This window comes from Leopardus geoffroyi, chromosome A1, assembly GCF_018350155.1.
Source record: "Leopardus geoffroyi isolate Oge1 chromosome A1, O.geoffroyi_Oge1_pat1.0, whole genome shotgun sequence".
In the NCBI taxonomy this organism is placed as follows: Eukaryota; Metazoa; Chordata; class Mammalia; order Carnivora; family Felidae; genus Leopardus; species Leopardus geoffroyi.
Window position 1 is genome coordinate 112,586,427 of NC_059326.1, and position 27,554 is coordinate 112,613,980.

At 51.0% G+C, this 27,554-nt stretch overlaps 1 protein-coding gene across 1 annotated transcript in view; it reads right to left on the reverse strand.

Moving 5' to 3' along the window:
• Nucleotides 1–9,765: 9,765 nt before the first annotated feature.
• Nucleotides 9,766–27,554, reverse strand: part of TRPC7 (transient receptor potential cation channel subfamily C member 7) — a 139,548-nt gene continuing 121,759 nt past the window's right edge. Inside the window, exons 8-12 of the mRNA XM_045489791.1 lie at nt 25,810–26,005; nt 20,076–20,297; nt 19,359–19,439; nt 12,657–12,732; nt 9,766–10,529 (exon numbers count right to left, since the gene is read on the reverse strand). Of these exons, the coding sequence (XP_045345747.1) occupies nt 10,360–10,529; nt 12,657–12,732; nt 19,359–19,439; nt 20,076–20,297; nt 25,810–26,005 (745 nt within the window). The 3' untranslated portion in view covers nt 9,766–10,359. The remainder of the gene's footprint in view (nt 10,530–12,656; nt 12,733–19,358; nt 19,440–20,075; nt 20,298–25,809; nt 26,006–27,554) is intronic.

Below are 27,554 nucleotides of genomic sequence, written 5' to 3' on the forward strand. Positions count from 1 at the left end.
GCACCCTGGCTCCCCGGCCCTGCCCAGGCTGGAGGTGGGGCTGGGCCCTGGAGAGAGGAAGGGAGTGGGCCCAGTTGGGAGTCCTAGAGCCAAGAGCTCTGATTCACAATGGCACCGCCAATGATGTCACCAAGGACACTTTTCCACCCTCTCTGCACCCACTTGAGAGGACAGCCAGGGTGGAAGAGACACTCACCATTTTTGGCTTCAGAGAGAACGTCTGTCCTCCCCCACAGGCGGGAGGGTCCTAGCTGGGCTCTGCTAAGCCAGAGGGTGAGTAGGCGGGGCCTTTCCACTGTCCAAACTCCCAAAATAGTGTCCTTTCTTGGAAGGTGCTTCTCTGGCCCCTCAGAACCCTTGATCAGAGCCTCGCTCTGAACCATGAGGAGGAAAAGGCCCACAGTTGGGCTCTGCGAGGGCCATTTAGAAAGAAAGGAAAAAGATAAAATGCCAGCTGGGCCCCTTTAAGGAGTCCCCACCTGGGAAGGCCAGGATGAAAATAGAACAGGAGGCAGGAAGGGGCTCGGTGAGCCGAGCGAGGGGGAAACACGCTGAGAATTAAGGAGCAGATTACCAGCTCCAATTATGAGCACACTTAAACAGCACATTTCCTCCGGATAAAGACCGGAAGTGGCTCTGGTTCCATCACCAAGAGAAGGAAAGGGTGAAAATAAGAAATAAGAGATGGGTCTCAAATGTGATGACCTTAGTTGTGAGGTCAAGAGAAGAGGACGCCCCTACTCCCACCCCATGCGAACTCACTGTGCATCGTGGGCGCTTCGCTCCTGCACCTGTCTCCATGGGCAGGAGCCGCCCACATGGGGGATGAGCGGCCCCTCGGAGGAGGTCTGATGCCAGGGCACCCGGGAAGCCTGCTGTCCCACTCGGGCAGGTGGTCCACCTGAGCTCTGCTGTCTGACATCAGGTGAATCTGGAGACCCCAGGACAGAGTGGGCAGAGTCCCCGCCCATGCCCCAGTGCAAGAATGACATCTCCTCACCTCCGGGAAACGAGACAAGACCCTGGAGAACATTACTATGCCTGACCCTTGTTAGTGTTTCCTGTCCCTTTGCTATGCCTGTTTGCCTCATAATGATGTTTATTAATGGATATGAAGCATAGGGTAGACTGGGATTGAGTTATTCACCCCGACCTTTTTTTTTCTTGGTGCCTCCCACGTTTTACCCTACATCTTTCCTTCGTGCCCAAATCTCAGAGAGCCTTCCAATATTGGATCAGTCCCACCTCCTTGGTGAAGACTGGAGAGTTAGTGAGAGCACTGGACCATGAGTCCCCGGCCCCATTTCCATTCTTACCAGTCAAGTAACCTGATACCCATGCCATGCGGCAAAGGGCCCTCTGCAGTGTTAGTATTCAAACATGATGGACCCTTGGAGTCACCTGGGAGCATCTTGAAATACAGGTTGCTAGGCCCCACTCCAGTCTGTAGATGCACATCTTTAATGAGTGTCCCAGGTAGGAGGACAGCTGTCCTCCTGAGGCAGGGAGTTCTAGGATACATGGAGAAATGCCCTGCGAGGAGCATCCTTCCTCCCCCAGGCTGCCATACTTGGAGATCCACACTTGGACACTTGGGGTCCAGCCCAAGGGCAGTCTTCCCGTTCACCTGCGTTCATGGGCACCCCCCCTTGCACCCAGGCCAGTTCACGGGGCTCAGGGGCTGAACTTCCAGTTCCTGGTGGTTCTACTCAGTGGGATCCCTGAGCTACTTCAATTCTTTCTTGGCAAAGACGATAATGAATTCTCCTCTGCCCACTTTGCTGGGTTGTTGTTTTAATTAAAAGAGATAAAGGATGTGAAGATGCTCTGACACCTGTAAGGTTGGAAACCTAAGGGCGTGTTATCATTGTCCGCTGGCAGTGATTCACTGACTACCCTGAGACATCACCTCTGTGTTGTCCACCGCTTCTATTAAAATCTCACCAATCCACTTAACTGTTGCTGGACTCGCCTCCTTTCTTTCCAGGGAGCCTGCAGCCTGCCCAGCGCCCCCAGAGTCCACAGCACCTTTGGGCGCCCCACACGCTGCCACGCATGAGCGGAGGGGAGGGCTGCCCTGACCGGGGTCATCCTTCCAGAAGAAGGCCAACGCTGTTTTGGGGGTATCTACTGGTGGACAGAGACAGGGTTTCTTTCTGTCGATCTAAGTCGTTGGGAACCCCGATTGTGCCTTTATTACGAACACCAGCTGACTTGCATTCCTAAGGCGCTGTTAATTGAGGTCCTTGGAGTTAAGTCACCTTCTTGGGGTGAGCGGGTGAGGTTCCTCTCCTGTGGCTGGGCTGGGCATGATGTGCAAAGTTCCTGGGCTCCCCTTCAGTCTCTTTGTTTGTCTCCTGCTTGGGTAATATAGTACCTCCAAACTTTACTTGCCATGATTCCTTGGTTGACAGGCTTCAGCTGGGCGGCTCTTCTCCGCCCAGCTGAGTCTCTCTTGCGGCTGCATCGGCTGGGAGCGTGGCTAGACTGCAAAGCACTCTAGCGAGCCAAGGTTTCTCTCCACGTGGCCTCTCAACACTCGGTAGCCCAGCCCTTTCGGGACACAGCTTGGCTTCCTCGAGATGAGCCCCAGTGGGCACGTGCTAATCAAGCCTCTGCTAGCACTATGCTGGCTAGTGTCCCGTTGGCTCATGCTGGTCACATGACCGAGCCAGTGTGGATGTGGGTGGGGAATAAGCAAGGGCCCGAGGACCAGGAGGCCCGTTTCGTGGGGGCCACTGAAGTTTTAATTCACGGAACCCTCATTTTCCTTGCTTTCTTGGAAAGTCACCCAAACACTTCATAGACCAGGAGAAGCAGCCAGGCCAGGCCCTTGTGCCCCCTTGCTCTCTTTGAGCTGGCACCCCATGCGGCTGGCCCTGCCGTTTCCTGGGCCGGGAGGCCGGTGGTGTGACTTGGGGAGCTTCCCTGGACCCAGGCTCCTCTGCTCCGTGCTGATGGTGGTTCCTGCCCTTGGGTGTTGGAGGAGACTCCCAGGCCTGGCAGGTAGGTAGTTGCTCTCTTCTTTCCTCTCTGCTGCCTCTTTGACATCGGTTCCAGCCGCCTCTTTCTGAGGGTGGCCTCCAGAGAGCCCCGTGGAGTCCCTGCACAGGGCCCCCGGGGGGCTTCATCTTCATGGAGCCGCAGACATGCCCCCCTCCTTGTCTGCTCCAGGATTACCTGAAGGCAGTGCGCCTCCCTGTGGTGGCCTGCAGGGCTCTGCCCTGTCACCCTGTGGGTGACACACACCTGGGCCGTGTATGTGGAGCGACCGTTCCCGTGGTTTGCTCTCACACACCTGTGCTCTTGTCTCAGACCGTCGACTCCGTTTCCCAGAAGCAGTCCCTTATGTTTCGCCTCGGGCTGAATCTTTCCCGTCACGTGTCTGCAGGGGGAGGACCCACTGGGAGGTCTTTAAGAATCAGGAAAATGGTATTTCTCCCCTTTGGGAGACGAATTGAAATATCTGTCCAGAGTGACTAGAATACTGATCCATACACACTGTCCCCTCGGTGCAGCCTCGGTCCAATGGAAATCAGTCACCCTGAGCTGCTGCTTGGGGACACAGAGGCTCAGAAGTCCCAGGACTCAGCAAGCGCGTCTGAGTGTATCTTTGGAGGGGAACCGTCATGAGCAGCAGCTCTGGCCCCAACCCCCATGGCCTTTGCCAGAGCACAGAATCCGCATTCTGTTCATGCTGTTGGTGACAGACAGTGACGATGCTGTGAGCATTTGCATGTAAAGATGTGTCTAAAAAAACAGCTCGGCTCTCAGAATGTTCACCTTCCACAGGGCTCAACAGGCTGTGGGGGCTTCTGATTTAGTTGTGCAGGTTGGGAAAGCACCGGAGGCTGTGTTTTGCTGGATTGTCTCTCCTGTGATTGATTGGAGCTGAGCACGAAACCCTGGGGCTCTGTTCTGTTCTGTCACCAAAATGATCCAAAGAGTTACCTCCTCTCTCTTTCTGAGACTGACCCGGCTCAGGTCTGATCCCCATGGCACCAGCAGACTGAAAACCCTCTGAGTCTGTGGCCTAGCTGCCGGGATTCATGGCACTCTGCATCATCTGTGCTCATGGAAGGCAGAAGAATGCCCCCACATCCAATACTGAGTTGTCTCTATGTAACTCAGATAGTCTGCTTCCCCAGCCTGTACCTACAACGTAAGGCTGTATATTTCCTATTTGCGGCAGGAACCTCACCAGCCAGCACCTGATCATCCTCAAAGTGTCTCCTGGTTATTTCTAGAATGTCTGAGTACTGACCCCCACCCCCAACAAGGATGATACATCTAGTGACCAGCTGATTGCCTTGTCCCCGCTTCTGTGTTGCCCTCCTCAGCCTCCCCCACTACTTGCTGCCCGCACAGCCATTGAGAGGTGCCTCACCGGGGCCCCATCTCAGAGGTGTCCAGGGTCCCAAATCTGCATTCTTCAGAGCTAGAGCCTGGGCAGAGCAGGGAGCACCCTATTCCGCCAGTCCTGAGGTACTCGCATCGCTTGGGCCCCTGGCCAGCCCTCACGTCCAGTGTCTTGTAGATTTGCCCTTGATCAATTTAACCAGCTCGAGGCCATCACCTATGTCAGAACCTCACTGAATCTCAAGAAAAACAGAATGGTCAGTTTCTGGCCCAGCTCCTCTAACCACAGAAACACCAAACAGCCCCAAGCGAATGGGTGGGGCAAAGAAATCCTGTCATTTCTGTGTCCATCCAGACTCTGGGAATGTAAAAGCTGTCCAGAAACTCCGTGCAGACCAGCTTCTTCAGCAGTGGGGTTTATTTGCCTGCTGAGCTCAGGCGGCTTCTGGAACAGTTCCCCAGCTATAAGGAGGAGCTGCAGGAAGAAGGGCGCTAGGGGGACACCTTTCACCTGCTCCCTCCTTCTCCCCTCCACTACCTCCCCTCACTTCCTTCTCGCTGTCTCTTCCCCTCTCCTTTAATCCTCCTCTCTGGTTTCACCTCCTTCCCAGACACTCCCTGTCTGTGAGGCAAGGAGGGGTCTGCTGCTGGCTCACATTCACATTCCCCTGTTCAGCAAGCCCAGTAGGAAGACATGACTTCTCTTTCTTGGTGTCTGAGTGTATGTGCGTCTCAAGGCAGGAACATGATTGCCCTGCTTGGGGCCATGGTGGTTTCTGGGGTGCTGGGTACTCTGGTTGTTTAAGTTGGGGTCAGGTGCCAGCCTCTGCCTGGGGTGGGGGGCGGTGGTGAATTGTGTTCCTACTCATGGGGCAGTGTGGATACAAAGCCTCTGTGCCCCATGGCCGCCCCTCCCCCGCCCCCACCCCTGCCTTCCCCCTGCTTGATCTGTGAGTTCACACAGATTTCGGGTGGGTGTGGCAAAGTGGGAAGTGTTGTCTACTCGGCGAGCATCGGAATCTACACTCAGACATCTGAAAGTGTCTTGATAAACTTTTATTTGGATCTAAGTTGCTTTTTCTGCCTTCTGCTTACCAGCACACTGCTGGGGCCCGTGGGCCACTGCCCTGGTGTGTCTGGGGTCAGCACCACAGGACCCCGGGCCTCTTTGGTCAGTGGGCACAGCTGATGCTGGTCCCTGTCCAGACACAGCAGGTTCTGCTTGACCTAGTTCTTTCTTTTTCTTTTTTAAGTTTAATTATTTATTTTGAGCGAGAGAGAGACAGAGACAGTGACGGCGTGAGCAGGGGAGGGGGAGAGAGAGAGGGAGAGAGAATCTTAAGCAGGCTCTGTGCTGTCAGCGTAGAGCCTAACTCGGGGGCTCCATCCCACAAACCCTGGGACCATGACCTGATCCGAAATCAAGTCGGACGCTCCCTTGACTGAGCCACCCAGGTGCCTCTCACCCAGTTATTTGTGACTCACTTGGAGGACAAGGAATCCACACTTTTGAACCATATTGTACTGCGAGTGGACTTTGCCCTTTATCAGGCAGGGGTGGGCGATGGTGTGGTGGGCAGCCCTTCCTTCTTCCTTCTCTGGCCTCCATGGACGTGGATGGGGGGTGTCTGGGCTGGAACGAGGATGTGGCCTTCCAGTTGCCGGCCCCGTGTCTATGGGCATGGAGTACTTTTCCTCCACCGGCAGGGCCAGGCTGCCTTGACCTTCAGTTCTCAGCACCAGGCCTCCTTCCCTGTCCCACCCCTGTTGCAGGGAGGCGTTTCTGGGTACGGGAGAGCCCTATGCTCCTCCAACGCCATTTCTTTCCAACTTTGTGATTCTTCCCTCAGTTGTCTCTCCCTTCCTTGAAGACTCAGGGCTCTGGAAACCCCAGCCCCGGACCCCTGTATTCATTACCTGTGTCTGGATCCTTCCTTCCCGGAAGCAGAGGGACTTCCCAGCTGCTTGACTGCAGTGGAGAAGCAGAGGGAGAAATCCCCAAGCAAAGAGTGGCTGGGGATTCCTCCGGGAAGAGCCGGCTCTGGCGGCCTCCGCTCCCAAGAGCTGGATGAGGCTGGGTCAGCCTGGGCCCTTGCTGTGTCTGCAGGCCAGGCCCAAGGGATTTTGTTGCCTGAGCTGATTTACATCCTGTGTCTCTCCTGGAGTCCCTTCTCTCTAGCACATTCACCCTCCTAGGGGTGAGGGGAAGACACAGAAACAGAACGGGGGCGTTGCCTCCTTGCCTCTGAGGATCAGACTCCTAATTCCTGTCACTCTCTGGGAGCCTCCACCTCCACACTTTTCACAAGCCTTAATGAACCCTTTGAGGAGTGATGGGCCCGAGGCTGCTTATTTGTAACTGGACACCCAGTGCTCCCAGCAGGTCCCAGCACAGCAGGTCCCAGCAGGGTGACGAGTCTTGGCCTCCTGGGGGCCAGTGGACTTGAAGGTGTCCTTCTGGGCCTTCCCAGGCCTACGGCCATTTGGAGGGGCTTTCGCACAGCTGCCCCTCCATTAAGGAAATGTGCCTTAGCCTGGTTGTGTCAGTCACTGTTTTGTCTTCCAGTCTTCATGGGAGGGAGGGAGGGAGATACTTTGACGGGCAGAGGAGGCAGGCTGTGCTTTCTCAAGTGTGTGAGCACACATCCTTTAGGAATAGCTCTGGGGACTAATTGGGGGTTTTGGTCCAGGATGTGTCACTAGGATTTGCCGAGTCGTCTTAGGAGCCATCAGAAGTGACAAGTTACTGGAGAACTCTCTGCTTCACCACTGGTTCCCCAGAGACCTGGATGGGGCCGCCAGGCCCTCGCCCTTGCCCTGCCCATCCACCACCCGCCCCCTCCCCCCCCCCGCCACCTGGTCTGTGCTGTGATTGTCTGGTCCCAGCCCAGTCTGAAGCAGCTTCGTAGTAAGAGAGGGTGCTGGAAGCTGGAGCTCCTTCCACGCTGTGACAAGGAGGGAAATAGCTGCAGCGTTTTGCTTGTCTGCACAGAACAATGGCTGGTGTTTCCTGTAAACTCACATTTTCAGAGCCCAGTGGCGCCATCTGAAGGAATTTTTGAAAACTGGGCGTAGCAATGATTCATGGAGTGCCAGCTCTCTGGCCCTGTGCCAGCGCACAATGGGAATAAAACAGACCCAGACCGCCTCATGGAACTTCCTGGCAAGCAGCGGAGACAGGTGTTACAGGCATACATGAAAGTTACGAACTTCTATATGGATAGCTGTGCGGCATGCTGCAAGGGGATGGATAGGATGCTTTGGGAAGTGTGCAAGTCTGGGGGTCTGTGGACTTTCCAGGGAGGGCCTGGGCCCTTCCTCCTCCCGTGTCTGTGAGCCCTTCTCTGACTCCATTCTTCACTCTCCTGTTTTATTTCTCCCATGGCTGCCTCCCTCATCTGGCTCATTCAACAGGAGCAAGGAGATGGGGGTGGGGGAGGGAGGTTGTCAGTGCCTGGAAAATCACTAAGCTCTTGCCTCAGCTCCAGATGATAGGTCTGCCAGCCATCAGTTCCAAGGCCTCTCAACAGCTCTCCATGAGCCTGGGGTCCCTCTCCTGTGCGACATCTACCCGGCAGCTCGGAATCCATTCTGGGACGGCCTTCACCCCTAAGATGTGGCATCAAAAACCTAATGGATGGTGCTAGTTTTCCTTTGACGTTTTTAATTCCTTAGTGGGACTTGTTTATCTCCTGAAAGGGAGAATTTGAGGCTTAGGCTTGAAGGGAAAAGGGCACCCCAGGATTTTCAAATCCTGGGCAGGGTTGCCACCTGCCTCTGGTTGAAGGCAGATAGGGAAATTGAATAATGCATCTTTGAAGCGTTTATTGGCATTCTGATGAAGATAAGTGAGGGATCTGAAAGGAAATCTTCCAGAAGTGCTGGTAATTTGTCCCCTGGATAAATCAACTGCTCTTCTTACAAAGCACATCGGCTTTCATAGTCGGAGTCCAGGCATAAAAAGGAGCCCCTTTGGACGCTTATGTGTTGCACCCCCAGTGGTTGACGAGGGATTCAGTACACATCTGCTGAATGATGTCGGTCATCAGCTGCAGGCTTTGAGGGGGCCATGGATGAGTATTTGGGGCACACTGCAGGTGTGCTGTCCAGAACAACGCACCATTACAAAGACAAGCACACAATATGCTGGGCACTTGAGGGTTTGCAGGGTTTTGGAGATCCATCTATGGCCCCTCGCAAGGACCCCAGGTGAACAGCTCCCGGCCCGTAAACTTACAGTATGCATCAGGCGCCTGTTTCCTTCTTGTTGGGTGATGATGCCAGGAAAGCCCAGGTGTGAAACCACATTTCAGGGTATCTTCTCGAGCCACTCATCTTGGCTGCCAGGGGCCCAACAAACGTGGGCTCCCCTCCTCCACGCCCAGAAATTGGGAAAATCTGGCAAACCTGGGCCTGTATTCTTTATGGCAGCAGTGGGCCGGGCTGAGTGTCTGTGGCCCACTTTAGGTAGGGCTCAGCTGCCCTGTTTGTCATGGTCCACCCCACTGCCTCAGTGCTGGGACCAGCCTCACTTTTATTTGGTGCTCCTGATCTGCTCTTTTCCTAGAGCAGCTGTTAAGTAAAACGTGTTTTATCTCTGAAGATGCACTCTATATCTTGAAACAGAAGCCCCCTCATACATATCCATGTATAACAAACACCTGTGCGTACACACACACACACACACACACACACACACTTAGCCCCTCCAGGGTATCTGCAAGGTTTCTGAATTTGTGACCCTGAGCATCTTTCTTCTCACAGGGTTGCTGTGAGGGTTCAGTGGATGGATGCGGGAGAGCTTTCAGCACAGTGCCTGGTACACAGCAAGTGCTCACTCATTACATCTGGCTAGTATTACTTGTAAGGCCAGTGGCCTCTCCCTGAATCCAAGGGCATCTTCTCCAACCTGCTCTGAATGGGAGTTGTTTGGACTAGGACTCCCTCTGGTGGCCGCTCTCTGCACTCACACTCAGGTCCCTCCCGAAAGGTGTGGGGGTGCGGGGTCAGGCACCCCTTCTCCTCCCACACAGGGAAAGAGGGTGAGAGGTGGGTGGGAGGAAATGTTTCACTTCCCTCACCGTTCTCTTTACCTCCTTCCTGACATTGGTCAAGTTGGAGTCAGTAGGTCTGGGGATAGGAGGAGGGCTAGAAGGTAGGCGTTCTGGCTGCATGATCTTAGGGGATTGGTCCCTTCCCTCTCCACACCTGCCCCGTTCTCCTCCCAGAGAAGTGCTGGCCCATGGGCTTCCAAGGCCACCTCCAGACAGGCCACAGGATGGCAGGAGGGCGGCACATTGACGGAGGCTCCACAGGCTATTATGAGGTAATTTTATTTCTTTCCATTTTAGGTAAAAATAGTAAATACAAGATAATAAAGGTAAAAATACATCATTTGGATTTTGTGGTTGTTCTCTAAACAGTGCTACCTACAGTACAATTTTTGATTTAGGATTTTTAATTTTTTTTTTTATAAACAAATAGAACTATTTTGCTATTAGGCTATCTGTGTTCTCGTCTGGCACTTAAGAATAGATCACAGGTCACCTCCCGGTTCTGTTTGGATGTGATTAGGTGGTGGAGAGGGAGTGAGAAGGGGTGCATGGGATGAGGTGGTTTGTCTTCCTGGGACACAGACAGAGATGTGGTCCGTGTGCGGTGGGAGGGCATGTGTGTGCATCCAAGAAGGCCTCTTCCTGCGCTGGCCACAGGGACATGCGTCACTGTTACTGGACCAAAGGTCTCACGTGTCAGGGAGCGTTTCCTCCCCCACCTCCTGTGCTGGCCTTTCTTACCCAACAGCCTAGATTCACAACAGTTCTGGGTCAAGGCAGGCTACTATACTGCACATGTCAGCGACTCTGCTCAGGACAGAGCCAATGGGTCCCCTTAGTGTCCTAGAGGAGCGGGCCCAGGACCCTTCCCCGCCAGGGCTGGTGGCTAGGAAATCCATCCTGGCCTGGGAATGCTGGTAGAAGTCACAGATGCCGATGCAGGCTGCTAAATGTCTTTGCCCTTGTTTACCCGCAGGTGGTCTTTGTTTAAATTCTTTCCAAATTTCTCACTGAGCTGTTGGATCAGGTCTGCCAGCTCACCGGTAGCTTGAGATTTCTCTTCCAGAAGCTCGTAGCGCAGGCTGGAGATATCTTGCTTGATTTCCTTCAGTTCACCTGCAAGGACAGATGAGATTTTGGTCAGCATGAGCAGGCTGAAGGGGCGCCTTCCACATCAGTTTGGGGCATGCATCTTTCCAGGGTAATTTCAGGTTGCCCACTAAGGGCAGAGGTGAGGGCATGGGGGTTGTGTTTGGATCTAAGTAACACCCAGCTCCTACCACTGAAGGACACGTCCGTCCATTTAAAACCTTCTTCTTCCCATTCCTGGTCAAGGTCTTTGTTAAGGGTTTCAGGTAGACAGAGGAGTCAAGGTCAGGTTGTGAATTCCTATTCTGGCACCTATTTCATATCATGATTGTTAGAATGTTGGTCTTGGAGCCATTAAAGGCAGATTTCAAGACTCTGAGCAACACCCTCCTTCACTGGGACAGTCGTTTCCACGATGTTCCGTATTTTGTTCTGTCTTTATCTGCAGAGAGGAGAAATTCCCCAGTGTGAAGGGAATGGCTCAGCACAGTGTATGTGGCCGTGGAGCCGAGCAGGGACAGGGACAGGGACAGGGGCAGGGTCCCCCGCACCATGCAGGCGGTACCACCCGGCAGAGGCCTCCTCCTCCTTCCATTGCAAGGGACCACCAGGTGGGAACTTGCACTCATTTCCACAGTGAACCACGTGGGCCGAAACCCCCCTGGGCTTGGGCTGTGGAACTCTTGTAGTTAGGAGGGCTCAAATGTTCTTTTCTGATATTCCTATTTCTTTTCTCCTCACGTGTTGCATACGGAAAAGGCAAAGATCTTAAAGGTACAGTTTGGCCACTTTTGACAAATGCATACGTCCCCTAGTTCCTTTACGTTGGGTGCTTTACTGGAGCCCCAGCTGCACGGTACAACCCCAGTGGCCTGACGTTTGGCAGCCCCAACCTGTATAATCAGTTACATTCCTGTCAATCACAGCTGGCTGCCAGGCTGGCCATTTTACGTTTCAGACCCATACGTAGGGGCGGCTGGATGGGCTCCCGCTCAGCCCCTAGGCAGTGTCAGCCCAGGAATGAGTTCAGCCACTGTTGATCTTCAGGTTGCATGCTGGATGGCCTCAGGATGAAGCAGAGGGTTACTTCATGACCAAGCTCTTTGGGTAGCCCCCGTGGCCCAAGGGAGGGTGAGACTTCATGCCTTTGTTCATGGAGGAGGCTGCTTCTAGGGAGCAGATCTGTCCTGTGTGTCTCATGAAGATTAATTACCTGGTTTAAGGTAGTTTGCTTTTCATTTAAGAGTAACTGCATTAAATGGACTGGAAAATAACCCAAACAGTGAATGTGATGTAGTCTGCAAACTTCAGTGTGCATCAGAATGACCTGGTGCTTTTATCAAAATGCAAGCCCCCCTGCCCTGCAAGCACCCCCCCCCTTTCCCCTCCCCCCCCGGCCCCCCGCCACAGATGCCCATGCATTAGGCCTGGGTGGGTTCTGGGATCTGCGATGTTAACAAGTGATTCTGAGTCGGGGGATACTTTGAGCTCTCAGATTCTGAGAGCCTGGAAGTGAGACAGGGTGGCAGGTTCTGAAAGTGGAGGGGAGGCCGCTTGCAGCTCTCTGTATGTGCACTCACAGAACGAGGAATTCTGGGCCACTTTGGAACTCATGGGACATGAGGTGGGAGGCAGAATTATTACCAACCCCCTCCCCCCCCCCAAAAGGTGGCCAGGTCCTAATCCCTGGTGTCCGGACTGTGTGTGATAACTTTATATGGCAAAAGGGAGCCGGGGTCACAAGTGTAATTAAGGTTACTCATCACCCAACTTTACATAGGGAGATTATTTTGGATTATCTAGTCTAATTGCGAGTCTTTAAAAGTGGAAGGGGAAGACAGAAGAGAGGGTCAAAGAGGCAGGATGACAGAAGCGGAAGGAACATGGCAGCTGGAGAAGGGGCTCAGTGCCCGGGGGGCTGGTTCTGAGATGAGGCGGCTGTATGCAGTCAGGCATGGCCTCAGCCAACAGCAGCCAGGGAACAGAGACCTCCGCCCCACGGCTGCCTGGAAACTCCTTCTGCCCACACCCGAACCAGCAAGGCCTCGCCAGGGCCTCCAGACAAGCACACAGCCCTGCAGATGACACCTTGACTTTAGCCTGGTGAGGCCACGTCCCACTGACAGCCTGTAGGAAACCAATCCATTCGCTTACCTTCATTGACTTCGTCGTTTTCTCTATCCACCTGGGCCTTCAGGACGTATCTTTTAATGAGCCGTTTCATGATTTTCTGAAATGTGAACACAAGGAAAGGGTCAAACAAGCCTGGCCAAGGACAGAAGCAGCCTGCCTGGTGTATTTGTGCCTCCTCTTTTCTGCAGAGTGCCCGGTCCGTGGCCGGAAGTCCTCCTGCACCTGGTGTCTCTCTTCTGAGGGTGCCTTGCCTGTTGGTGGAACCCAGGCTTGACTCTGTTTAACCTCTCCCCATAGCATGATCTGACCCTGGGGTGTAAGAACAGGACACTTAGTGGTGGCAGGCCAAGCCAAGGAGAGAGAGAGAGAGACAGAGAGGGAGAATGGGAGGGGGAGGGGGAGGGAGCGCCATCTAAAATGCATAGGTGCTGCTTGAGGGTCCTAAGCCCAACTCTACCCTCATCTTCTTTGTGACCTTAGCCAGTCATGTCCTCTCCTCAGGGCTTAGAGTCAGGACCAGGTTGGACAAGTCCACTGCACCTTGGAAAATTCCGACCAGAGGCAGAAACAGACACAGCCGGGCCTCGGGAGGTTTTGCCAAAACACCACTTCCTGAGATGCCACATGCCTGACGCTGGGCCGCCGGTCACTCTGGGGGAGACGGTTTGCGCCCTCAGCTGTCATGCATTATGCAGATATTGGTTCTTTAAGCAAATGAGGAGGTATGAGTAAACACTCAAGAGACACCCAGAATAGAGCCAAGTGTGAGAAAGGCTCCAGGAGATGAACTTTGGATTTTGCCAGCTAGTCGTTGGAGGCTTCCTGGGAGATCGCAGGATTTAGAAATACTCTGGTAGCTGAGACTTCTGAATCTTGCACGAGCTGAGCAGCTGGCAGAGATGGAGGGAGTCCCTGTTCCTGGCTCATCTGTGCCTGTGCCTAGCTCACCTGCTCAGACCTGAGGACTCAGGGGAGAGAGGCAGCGTTTTTCTAGATGGAAGGGACCTGAATTCTGTCCCTAGCTATGCTGTGTGTCATCAGGCAGGTTGCTAAGTTCTCTCTGAACACATGGGCTCAGGAAGAGCAAAGGGAAGGATTTAAGACATTAGACAAAGACCAGCTGCCTTTGATGGTGAACATGTCATCCAGGTGTCTCCAGGCCTAATGATTCTAGGACTTCTAGGGAGCCACCAAAGGCTCTTGGCAGTGAGCCATGAGACATCTACAGGCCAGTGTTGCCTGTCCTCAGCCCTCGGGCTGGTGGTCCACTTGACTCTTCGGTTTGAGTAGTGACCTTATTTCTTGCCAGAGAATGAGCAAGTTGCCTTCATGCTGCCCTCTGTCAGAGAGCCCTGGGTCTTGCATGCTAGTGGTCAGGCTGCTAGGCTAGATTTCTCCTTGACATTCTCCTAGTCAGTAAGGCAGGTTACCCAAGTTGTTAAGAATATCTATGCCTTTTCTGGGACTCAGTAAGGTTCTTTTCACTTGGAATCGTAAAGCCAAAACAAAACCATCTTTATCCCGAGCCGGTCCTCGTGGGGAAAAGCACAAAACCCCAAAAAGCAGATACCCAAGTGTGTAAAATTCCTACTGAACACAGGATTCAGAAGTTTTCTGCAAATGTTCAGGCTGAGGCAGGGCCAGGGGATCTAGTTAAAGTTTGTTTCTATTTTAAGGAAAACCTCAAGAATTAAGGGTTCTTTGGTTTCTGGATTCATCAATTGAAGAAGTTTTGTACGTAAGAGGGAAAAAGCGTAAGCCTGAGACTGGAGGCTGAGAGTTCTCTTTCCCATGATGTGCTGAGTGGAGTCTTTTCACAGCCATGGCAGTGATGACCGTCTTCCTGGCTTAGGGTGCACGCTGTGTTTTAGTACAGCACAACTCAACCCATTAGCTGAAAAGATTCCATGGTATGTTTATTATTAATACACAACGTGCCCCTCCAACTCCATTTGCTTTCAGTAGGTGAGACACTGCTCACAAGCCCCCCCCCCCCCCTCACTGTGGAGTGGCCCTCTGGGAGGAGGGGAGAAGGAAGGGGTGAAAAAGAAACAAAGAAACAGACGTAGTGAGTATCTCCTACAGACCAGGAGTCCCCTTAGCCTCCTTGACAAAATGGCCCTGCTCAATCCTCCCAGAAACCCAGTGAGATCGGAGAGGTTGTCTCCATTCATAGATGAGGACACCAAGGCTTGTGGAGCCCGGGGACTTCTCCTGGGTCATACAGCCCAGAAGCGAGATTCAACCAAAATGGAAACCAAAGCTGGGGCTTCTACCCTTCAGGAAAAGGTTACGTGCATGACGCTTTGGGGGATGAGATGCAGGAAACTGGCTCCCACTGGTCGGTGGGGGTTTGGGCTGCTTTCAGGTACCCATTTGATCTCTAAAACAACAGTGTTCTAGGCAGGAGGAAGCCTCAGCTAGATTTTGGAGGACTGATGGCTTCGTTCAGTTGTTACCCCTTGGGATATTTGAATGAAAAATATTGCTGCCCTTGGGGAAGAAGGTCATCGGTATGTCATTGTCATGCATGCTCATGGCCCACTGTTGATCGCTGGCCTGCGTAACGACCTAAGGTTTGCACATCTGTGGCTCCAAGGGGAGAGAAGCAAATGCTTGTTATTAAGCCTCTCACCACACCTCAGGATTACAGAGGCTTAATATGGAAGCAGAATCTCTTGAACATTGCAGACAGGCGGGGACCCTTTAACCTTCCTCCCACCCCCACTGCACACTCAGGAGTGACAGGTACCCAAAAGGAGAACAATATGACCTGCTGAGCAACTGCTTAGACCCTGTGTCTTGATAAGCACCTGGTTTCCCCTTTGGGGTGTACCTGTTAGATAGCCTGGGGTATGCAGGAATGAGATGCCAGGCTTATCCCCAGAAACGCCAAAGTGGTTAGAAGGTGCCCATCTATGTAACGTGGATGCTACAGAGGAGATCTGTTTTCAGGGAAGATGGACACCAAAAGTCTCCCCTCCTTCGCTGTGTAGGGGGAAAAAGAATGTTCCTTTGCTGTGGGTTTTGAGATGTCTCCTTGCTCTCTTTCACAGAGTTCTTTCACTTCAAGAAGATAATAAACTTTGCCCAAGTTCATGAGTCCCGGTCGGTCAGTGATGACTCTGCCCACCTTGCCCTCCTGCCCTTAGCAAGTGCTGGGGATGAGTATATGTAGTGCCATGACACTTGAGGGGATGCGAAGGAGATGGACAGTAGGTCAGAAGGGTTATGACACTGAGACCCACATCCAGGGAAGGAGCCACACAATTCTCCGCCCCCCTCCCCCCACATTCCTGGGGCCCAAATGGCCTCTCCATGCTGCTGGTGCTGGGAAAACAGAAAGCCTTTCTGCAGAAGAGACATGTCTCTGCACAGCACAGCCAGGGCAGTTAAAGATGTAAACGAAGGGCACATATACAGTACGTCGAAGATGGTACATGAAGCAGATTCCAGAAGGAAGCAGTGGTGCCACCCAGGAAGAGAGAAATCGAGGGACACTTGGAAGAGAGGGGCAAAATGGATCCTAGGACATGTCAGTTATTGAAGCGGGATTTAGAAGAGGACCCGGAACATGGACAAGAGGTTTGGGGAAGGGCTTGCATCACAAACCCTGGGGTTTGCTTGACTTACAGACTGTGCCTGGATTCTGCAGTTCATTTGGGATGCGGCTTGTTGGCTTTGCCCATGATGGAAACGTACCTCTCAGAGTGTGAGTGTCTGTGTCTGCACACGCCCCAGCAAACAGACACCCTGGATGGTGTTACGGGTCACAGAGTCACTTTGGCAGGAGGCACACTCTGACCCCCTCGCCGGTATCTTGGTTTTGTGTCACTGTTTAGTTCCATAGGAGCCCAGATGGGAGAAAAACCAAAACAAAACATTGCAAAAGCAAGGGACTAGTCTAGCAATCAGAAGCCTGGATGCCTAAGTTACAGCACAGCGAGCCTCTGCCTTCCCTACAACAGAGAACCCCCCAGAAGTCGAGGGATTGACACGCTTAATGGAAACACCTCAAGGACTAAGTTTGAACACTCAAGAGGATCTGCTGAAGAGACACAAAGGCAGTGAGTTTAAAAACCCCATGTGTATGAACGACGGGGCTTTTGTCTTATTGGGAATGCTACAGAATGACTCTGAACCATGACCGTGTAAGACACGGACAGCACACGTCCTCAGTGAGGTGCCTGCTCTGGGTGCGGCTGGGATGGTAAGAAAGGGGAAGTGTACTTGGGCTCCTTCTGATCTCTGCACCTTTGGCAGTTGCTTTGGGAAGAAAGCAGTGCAACTTGGAAGTCTACCAGCGGGCCCAAGAACACAAAAGAGGCTTTGTCAGACCCTTGCCCCAATCTGTCATGCGAGAACCTCCTCCTCTACCTTGCCTCCTCCCCTTCACCCCTCCACAGATGGCTGCTGGCAGGCAGGACAGGTTCTCAGCAAGGCCTGGGCACCTAGGAAGCATGATATAGTAATGGAGGGGTGCCATTGTGAGTCACATAGTTCACCCAGCTGTGGGACCTTCACCACTGAGCCTTAGTTGTATCATCTGATAAACGGGTTTAGAGATACGGCCTCTCTCACCAGCATATGGTGAGATTACACCCAGGCTAGTGTCTGGCCTCTGCCCCTGTGTCCTTCATGCCGTGTCTTGCTTCACTCCTCCTGTCTGAGCAGATGATGGCTCAGGAAGGTGACCCGACTACACCTTGCAGGGCTGAGCAAAGGGTGCATGTGCAAATGCAAAGTGCTCTCTGTTCCCCTTTACTTGCCTCCCAGTCCCGTCCCTCTGATGCTCACTGGCCCTGGTTTTCCTTTCTTCTTTTCTGTGAAAACTGTTTGAATAAATAGCCCCGGGCTTTTCTTGGTGGATTCACAAAATACAGGATGAGCAAGCTGTCCAAGGTCATCAGTAGCCCAAAGCTGAATACCACCAACCTCTGTAATCCCCAGCAGGAAGCTCTTGGGGACATTGAAAGCAGCAGGGACTCAACCAGTGATGAGGGAAGACGGGAAGGAGATCTCTCTGAGGCTGCTTTTGAAAACAGTCTTGCTCATAAAGGATTCATTCTGGGTACAGGACGTCTCACCAGGTAATCAGTCTTCCTTTATCTCTGCAGCTGATTCTGCCCGAAACCCATCAGAGATTTAACCCTAACCTATTAGGGTTTTCTATCTCTTTTGGGACACAGATAATCTATACTTTTCTCTGAGAAGCTGGGAAATAAAAATCCTTCCACTGACCAAAGGGTTGGTCCCGTAAAATAACTCAAAGAAGATCAAACTGGTCAGGCCCAATTTTGTACACGATTAAATATAAGATTTGCCCATTTCCAGTTTTTAGCCCGTGTCATCTCATAAAACTGTAAGTACTTTGAAGGATGAACCATTTCTTAATTGTGCCCTTAAATCCTCCTACCTGCACAGCTGGCTCTGAAATATGGGTGGAGGTACAATTAGAGATCTGTGGCTGGAAGATGCTATGTCGAAGTCTAATTGCTCCCTCTGGGATGGTGGGCCAGGGACATAGCTCCTCAGCCCCGGGAATGCTCAGGACAGCTTCAAATTTACCTCTGATAAGAACTGATCAGCATGGATAAAACTGCTGATCTCTGAGAAGGGGAGGACAGGAAAAGAATGGCCTGTACTTTTATAATCAATAACCTGTAGTTAGCATTTATCACTGGCTCATGGGCTGATTCAAACAGATACAGAGATGTGGCGTTAATTTCCAAAAGCGATGCAAAGGGTTGCAAGCATACAAAGTCTTCTAAGGTTTATGTATGAGAACAGACTTGGGCAGGCTGGTGGTCTTAGGTCAGGTGGCCCCTGTGTCCACCTGGTTGCTTAAGACAGATGGCTGGGAGTCACGCGGGATACCCCCCATCCCTGCAGATACGCTTCAGGTCCCATTGCCTGTATGTCCGGAACATAGACTGAATCTGTCTACTTTCCTCCATCACCCTACTCACAGCCAGTCCAAGCCCCCCTCCCTTGCACCTGGATGACTGGCCCCTGCCTGCTGAGCTCCAGCTGCTCTGGACTTGCCAAGCTTCTCTCCTCTGGCTTTTTTTTTTTTAAGTTTATTTTTGTTTATTTCAAGAGAGAGAGAGCAAGTGGGAGAGGGGCAGAAAGAGGAGGAGAGAGAGAATTCCAGGCTCTTTGCTGCAGGCACAGAGCCCAATGCAGGGCTCGAACCCATGAATCGTGAGATCACGAACTGAGCTGAAAGCAAGCATTGGACGCTTAACCGTCTGAGCCACCCAGGCGCCCGCGTCTCCCCCTCTGGCTTTTGCTGATGCCTTTTCTGTGCTTGAGAGGCCCCACATGCCTGCCTCCTTAACTATGAGGTCTTAGCTAAGTGTCCTGTCCTTGAAGATGCCTTCTCTGATAACTACACCAAAGCAACGCTCCCTTTTTTCCCCTCTGTTTTCGCACCAGATTGTTTTCTTCTTTCTACTTTTATCAAATTGAAGTTACATATTTACTTGTGTGTTTGCTTGTTCCTTGTGTCTATCCCTCACTGGGCTGGAAGTGCCGCTATGATAGGAGCCTTGTCGTCCCCAGTGAGTAGCTCAGTGCCTCTCATGTAGCTGCCACTCAAATGCATATTTGCTGAATGAAGGGAGAAATGAAGCTGTTGTTCTGGGGGGCTGACAGCCATGTCGCTAAATCCATGTCTGGATGGAGTCCACTTCTCCCCGTACCTGGGAGAGGTGTGGTTACCTGGTATCTGGTGGGCTTGCTGAAACTGTTATTTGCTGTTAGGTTTTCAGAATTCCTTGTGCCAGCCTGGTAGCGAGTCTTCTGGGGGGGAAAGAAAGAACAAATACATAATAAATAATACATACACACATATGTTCAAATAACACATATGACACCCATATATGAGGCTGTGTCTAAAAAGAAGCTGATATGCCCACTGCTACTAGGTTGCCTGGAACACTGTTCTTGGGACTTGAGTTCTGTAGGATGACAACAGCTTACGGAATATAGTTTGGTCAACTTTGGGAAGCACTGAGTTAAAGCCGCAGGGGGTGTCTTTGCTCCGGGATTTCTCAGAGATTTTAATATGCTAATAAACATTGAGAGTCTCCAGGAGAGGGAGATAATGGGAGGGAAGCTTTCTTCCAGGGATCATTCTCTTCCCATTTCTGGGAAGAGCTGTTGCTCCCTGGGACCCTCTAAGGCGCTCCCTCTGTGGGGGGCACGGCTCAGCAAGGCAGCTTGCTCAGCCCCTGCGGGGCACATCTGCAGGGCGCTGTGGGGAGAAGGGCAGCCGCCACGGGCATTCTCTGTGCTGCTGTGCCAGCCTGTTCTGAACAGCGCGGGCCCCTCTCTGACTTCCCTCATCTCAGGGGCACCTGCGCCGATCAAGCACACACACCTTCCGCCTCCCCCTCCTGCGACCTTCTCTTGCCCCATAAACCCCGCGCTACCTACCCTGAATTTGGAATTCAGCATGCCCATTTCAAGGTCATTTTCACAGCTTTTGGCCTTAGATTTGCAGAGTTTTATGAGGCACATCTTGATTCTCATTATGAGATAATAAAATGATTTAGGACTTGGCACAAGATTGAAAGGAGCAGGTAGAGTTCTTCCTTCATCAAAATAAGACAGCCAGAGCTTTGCCCTGGCAAATTTCCACTCCACATCTGCGTCCTCCTGTGGGACGAGGGAAACGACACAACATCAAAGGGCACGATTTCACGTCAGAGTTCAGTGTGACGAGTGGGGATGCAGTCTACACATTATGACAGCAGATTCCTTTCTTCCTTTCCTTCTTCCCTTTCTTTCTCTTTCTCTCTTCTTTCTCTCTCTTTCTCTCTCTCTCTTTATTCCTTTTCTTCTTCCCTTCCTTTCCTTTCTGTTTCTCTCTTTCAAGTTTATTTATTTTGAGACAGAGGGAGAGAATCTCAAGCAGGCTCCCCACTGTCAGCACAGAGACCAGTGTGGGGCTTGATCTCATGAACTGGTGGCGTCAGATTTCTAAACAGGACTCTGACTGATATATCTGTGGACGTTCTCCTTCTTTACAAAGACGCAAGATGGGGCATTTGCTCTTGCTAAAACCATGTGAAATTAGTTATTCCTAACAATCTCTGCCTAACTCCTCAGGACTTAGTGCTGAAAACCTCAGCCTCTTCATACCTCCTTGACTCTCCACTGGGAATTTTCACAAACATTCTCCAACTTGCCACTAACCAGAGAACTTTTCTCACTGCCAATTAATCTCATTATCCATTAACATTTAGAGCTCTGCTGGATTCACAGTCCACCACAGCATCAAGGTATTAATATTTTGGAGCATTGCTGCTCAGTGGAAATATAATACTGAGCCACGAAGGTGAACCACCTAATTAAATTTAAATTTTCTAGTAGGCACATTATAAAAAGTAAAATGGATCAGGTGAAATTAATTTCAGCAATACATTTTATTTGATCCGGCAGATCCAAAATTAACCCCTTCAGCAGGTAATCATTATAAAAATTCTTACTGAGGTAGTGCACATTTTTATTTCATACTGAGTCTTTGCAATCATTGTATATTTTGTACTTATAGCACATGCCAATTTGGACCAGCCACGTTTCAAGTACTCAGCAGACACAGGTGGTGAACATCTCCCATGCTGTATTGTACCGCTGTGTACTTACTAGAAACCATATGGCTTACCGGTCAAAGTGCTGCCACAGAGGATGTTGAGAGGTTCTGCATATGTAATTCAAGAGAAACAGACCTGACTGGAGTTAGCAGGAGGCAGTCCGGCCATGCTGTCTGTTGGTGGAGGTAGTTTTGACCCCCAGATCGATTCTGACTTGGTGTCAATCCCGGAATGCTGAGTGGGCCCTCTAAGAGGTAGCAGGTGTTTTTATTATTTATTTATTTATTTTTTATTGTATTTTATAGGTAGGCTCTTTGGGCCTCTGTCCTAGTGGGGCAGTCCGAGAGTAGGAAAGAGGCATGGAATTTGGAGTCACATGGACCTGGGCCCACAAGCCCATACTAGCTGCAGGACCTCAGCAAGAGCTCCGTCAGTAGAGGGAGATAATGCCGCCTCCCTCACGTAGCCCTGAGATTGGCATCGAGTATGTGCTCCGTGAGGGGTGGGTTCCTCTCTGCACTCAGGACGCTCGCTATACTTCTCAGGACGGTGAGCCTAGCAGGGGCCCACATGAGGCTGCCAGGAGGTACCGCGTGCTGTAAGGCTATCACCTGCAGGCTTGGCCATTTTGTTTGCTTTGGCTGAGAACCCATCAGCAGCTGGCCTGGTCTATGGGACACATCATATTGGAGTCTTTTAGACTGGAAGTTTCGTGAGGCCAGGGCTTGTTCCCGGCCTCTGCTATACGACAGAGAGATGTGACAGGGACACCTGACTTGAGAGGAAGGTTGGTATCGCGGCGACAGCAAAGGGTCTGGAGCCTGCCTGGGTTCCAGTCCTGCCTCTGTTCCTCCCTAGCTCTGCAGCCATGGTGGCATGGCTGCTCTGGGCCTCCGTTTCCTCATCTGTAAAATGGGGATAAAGATGCTTACCTCGTAGGTCATTGTGAGAGTTACCTGAGGTCACACAGGACGACCGCTTAGTGTCCGATATTAGCACGCCCTCAGGAAGTATTATTTTTATTCCCATAGCTTAACACAGTGCCTAGTGTTCAGCCTTGAGTCGTTCAGCAGACACATGTCGAGTACCTGCTATGTGGCCAGACTAGGTGTGCACTGGGGTTGACAGTCCTTCTGTGCCGTCGTGGATTACGTGCTCTGGCCCATGACATGATTATGTTGAACTACTCATCCCCTGGTCTTTCCCCTGGAGTTGTGCTAAGGGCTCAAATGCAAGGGATGCTGCGTGTAGGGCTCCAGAACTGGCCCCGGGGTCGGGGAGGCTGCCTGATGGCTGGTATTGGAGCTGGGCTCCAGGGGGTGAGTAGTTCTCTACCAAGTCGGGTGTGCGTTGGGTGGGGGTGGAGAAGAGTGGGAGTTAATGAGTAGAGAAGGCATGAGGAGTATAAACAGCTTTTCTGAGAAAGTTGCCAGGAAAGAGCAGGAGAGAAAGCTGGAAAACAGGATGGAGGGAGGATTTTTTTTGTTCCTTTTTTTTTTTTTTTTTTTTTTTTTTTTTAAGATCCAGAGTCTCATTTAAATGCTGACAGGAAGGGCGAAGATATGCATGGAGCAGGGATGAGTGCATTGGTGGCCCCTAAGGAAGCAAGAGAGAGGGCAGGGAGCCAGGGCACGCAGGCCGGGGCAGCTCGGATGGAGAAGGCCTCTCTCTCAGCCACGGGAGGGCAGGTGGGGGCATGGCAGGTGTAGAGGCAGGCGGGTCCGCGGATTTGGAGAGTAGGTGTTCGAGATCTGTTGACTGAGTAAATAAGCGTGCTTGTGGAAGGATTCACAAATTTATACCTCATCAAACTTCAGCGTGACCATGAACACTGGGCAGCATCTAGTGGCCTCGTTCTATGTCTCAGGGTCCTTGTCCACGCACCACCGGCAGGCTGGGAGGGCATAAGCGCTCTCCCCTGAGGAGAAGCGCAGAGCCCCAAGGGGAGGTGTGGGCTGCAGTGAACCGTGACGCAATGCGGTGCTGGGGTAACTGGACGTGACAAGCCCACGTGACATCATGGCTCTGCCCACCCCGCCCCCAACTAGTGGGCGTCTCTCCACACTGAGCCACAGTGATTTACATGCCACATTCGTTTGGACCAAAGCATGGCGTGCTTGTTAGGATGGAGTACAATGCCCAGGGTGAGTGGTACAGAGGTCTGCACGTTCTCTAGGTGCCATGTGGTTTCTCTTACATATGGGGAAACTGAGGCCCAGAAGGGTGGGGGTGGGGGCTGGTTAGCAACAGCTCATCCACGTAAGAGACCAAATATGTACACCATTAAAAAAAGATGTTTGTCCAGGGATACAGTGCTGCATTTTCCTGTGGGTGGCAGCGGGGGGAGTGGGGAAGAGACTAGGCTTCATGCTGGCTCACCTCTTCCTCTTACCTCTTCCTTCTTCTCCTTGCACAGCCTGCCCTCCTGTAGGCCCAAAATACCACATTGTTTCACCTTTCCCTCCTTGGCACATGTTTCTACTGTTCAGAATACTCTGTTTTGGACTGTCTGTGTGTGTGGGGGGGATGTTATGAGCCAAATGTGTCCGCTAAAATTCATATGTTAAAGCCCTAACCCCAGTGCCTTAGAATGTGCCTCGATTTGGAGACAGGGCTTTTACAGAGGTGAGTAAGGTTCAATGACATGGCTAGGGCGGGTCCTGATCTAACATGACTGGTGTCTTCCTAAGGAGTGGTAGAGTTACCAGGGATGTTTACACAGACAGGAACGGCCCTTTGAGAACACCAGGAGCAGGCAGCCCTCTGCAAGCTGAGGAGAGAGGCCTTGGAAAAAACCAGCTCTGCCAACATCTTGCTCTTGGACTTTGAACCTCTAGAACTGTGAAGAAATCGTTTCTGTGTTTCAGCCCCTCCGTCTGTGGTATTTTGTTATGGCAGCCTAGCAAACGAATGCATGGAGGTCTTTAATTATTTTCTGTGTGAGAAATACACTAATACTTGTCTTACACAAGGCTTGAGTGCACAGGTATATACCAGGCAGATGTGACAGTCCCCTTCCAACCTCTCTCCTTTTCTTCCTTTCCTCAGAGGAAGCCCTGGGTCAAGAGTGTGCTACTTTTTCTCTACCTTTCTCTGCTCTTTCTTTCTCTCTTTCTTTTTTTTTTTTTAATGTTTATTTTTGAGAGAGAGACAGAGCGTGAGCAGAGGAGGGGCCGAGATGCCCTCTCTTTCTTTATATGCATTCGTATTGTTATGTAGATAAGATTTTCCTACCTGTATTTTTCTACAACTCGAGCTTTGTCCCCACTTAACAATATCGCAGAGATTTTGTCCCGTCAGCACAAACAAGTTTTTCTCCTTGTATATACAGTGTTCTGAGGTCTATACTGTATCAGAGGTTATTGAAACGCTCTGATGGTGATGGGCTATCTCCACGTTTTCCCTCCAGTGAACATCTATTAAAATCGTACTTCTGCGTGGATCTATTCCTCGAACTGGAATTGTTGAGTCAATTCAAAAGAGCTCAGTGTGTTTCATTAATTTTTAGCTTATTTATTTTACGTTATAGTAAGTAAAACAATACTAAGATTTCTGCCCCCCAGCTACCGCCTCTCAGCAGGCATCCCGCCCCTCCCCCCCCCCATGCTTGGTCTGGGTACTTTTACGGGCTTCTTTTTCAAATGCTTACCCAATTACAAATGAGCACGGACGCCCTTTTCTTCCTTTCTCACACAGCGAAAGCGCACCACAAACATTGTCCTGCAACTTGATTTTTTTTTTTTACTTAGTGCTATAATTTGCAGGTCTGTAGACGGAGAGCATTTTCATTCTTTCTACAAGCCACACAGCATCCTGCTGTTCAGATGCATCATAATCCACTTCACTAGATTCCTGTTAATGCTCATTTGTTTGTTTTTAACTTCTTGCTCTTCCCAAAAAGGCTGCAATCACTAGCTTATGGTATGTGCCTTTTAGATTTTGATAAGCCGCCTCCTCTGATACATTCTCTGCACTCCCTTAGCTATCTGGAAAAATTGTATTAGTCCTCGAATGGCCTTCACGCATCATCTCTGGATGCTTCTCTGCTGCCGATCTCGTGCACCTGGTAAGACTTCTCTGGGTGTGCGAGGCCCAGGACACTGCACTTTGTTGACTGATGTATCTGGTTTTCTCAAAGGACAGAGTTCTTAGAGGGCAGGGACTGTCTTAGTTGTCTGTGTGTCACCAGTGCCTAAGCACAGGCATTTCATACAGTAGGCATTTAATAAATAATACGTGAGAGGCAGAGGGAGTGTTGGCTAAAAGATACAGTCATTCTAGTTTGCCATGGGCCTCCTGCATGCTGTCCTGAGGGGACACGTGAAAGAGGGAAGCTTCAAGACCCTGATTCTTCCCGCCCTTGTCGGGCCACTTTATGTGTGGTGGCCACCCTGCCACGTGGCGGGTTGATCAAAAGAGCTCCTTGGAGCCCCGTGGGAAGAATGCTGGTCATTTGCTGTTTCGGCTTCACATGTAATAACTCACGGGCTTCTAATATCATTACCCTCACTGCGGCAAACAGCCACGCAAATTAAACCAAAGGATAGAGAACAGTTTCACTTAGGTGGTCTTACCTCAATTTCCTGATACGAGTTGTTGATCATGGCTATTAGCATATTGAGCAGCACGACCACCATGGTGACGTTATAAACGCCGTAAAGAACGTAGCCGATGTTCTCGATGAATTTGTGGTCGTATTTCAGCACCACCGAGATGACTTCAGACAAGCCAAAGATGGACCAAAATAAGGTTTTAAAACTTTCTTCAACCCTGTAATGAAAGACAGTCTCTTCAGGCAGTTCTGCATCTGCTAACACTCTTTGCACAAAAGTTCCCGTCACCCAGACTTTGGTGGTTATCCTGGAGTGGGGCTGGGCTGGCTGGTGGAGACAGGTCTTCTGAAATAATAGCAGGTTCAGATTTCTAAGAAGACTTTGACAAAAATATTATAAAGGACAGTCTCTTTCTTTTCCATTCAGTCCATCTATTGGGACTCTGGGCTATGGTATCGTTTTAATCTTGCAAGTAATTAAATATTTTTTTAAAGTTATTTATACATTTTTTTAACATATTTATTATTGAGAGACAGAGACAGACAGAGCATGAGCAGGGGAGGGGCAGAGAGAGGGGGAGACACAGAATCCGAAGCAGGCTCCAGGCTCTGAGCTGTCAGCACAGAGCCCCACGTGATGTTCAAACTCATGGACTGCAAGATCATGACCTGAGCTGAAGTTGGATGCCTTACCAACTGAGTCACCCAGGGGCCCCTAATTAAGCATTTAAATATTTAAAATTAATTTTTAAAAATTAAAAAATTAAACGTTTAAAATTCAACACCAGGGCACGTTTGTTCTTATATGCTATCAGCCTCAGAAAGCACATTCTTCCTAAAATCTCCTCTTGAGTGTCTCTTCTCAGACCTCCCAGCCCCACGTGAAGGGGGGGAAAGGATGGTGTCCACTGTTAGAGACAGCATCATCGGTTCCGGGCACTGGTCACAGAGCAGCTCACTTAAGCCTCGTGATCATCTTACTACCTCCATTTACATATGGAAGCATGGGCACTCAGAGCCTTACCCTTTCTCAGTGGCGCCCTACCGGAAGGTGGGGTGCAGACCCACGCACATCTGAGATCTCCAAAAGCATGTACTTCTAACTACCACGCTTTCCCACCCCCTGGCTCTGGATAGTGAGGCCAGCCACATAGCTCCCATCCTCTCAACTGGAGTTGAGTTACGAGAATAGGGAGTTTGGTGTGTCCGTATTATTCACATTTACCAGGCAACTAAGCCTCACCCTACAGCTCACTCAGGGTTGACATTCCATGTGTTTGGAGGGCACTGCGGGGAAGATCTGGCTTTTAGGACACTGTTCTTTGACTCTTTAGAGACTATGAACTTATGAGAATACCCTAGCGTTTACAGTCAGATCCAAGCATGTTTCATGGTCTATACTTCGTGGCTAGTTCCCTGCGTGAGGTTTACAACGTAGAATCCAATGAGAAAGCTGGGTTTGGGTTGGGTGGTTTAGAACACACCCGTGTGTCTGGTAACATCCGAAGGGTTATAGGCAGTTCTTCTGGTGTGCATCTAGTTTTGAGGTACATGATGAGAAAGCACTTTCTTTTTTCTCTTTAACATTTCAGGTTTTCAACACTCACCCACAGTGGCCAGGATTAGCTAGATCTCAAAAAAATATCAGCGTTTCTTAAGGACTGGTATTTATTCGACAAGATGTACAAAAATACTAGTGTTTGTCACTTGGGCTAAAAATCCAGCTCTGACTCGCATGAATTTTCAGCTCTCCTGTGTGTGAGTACG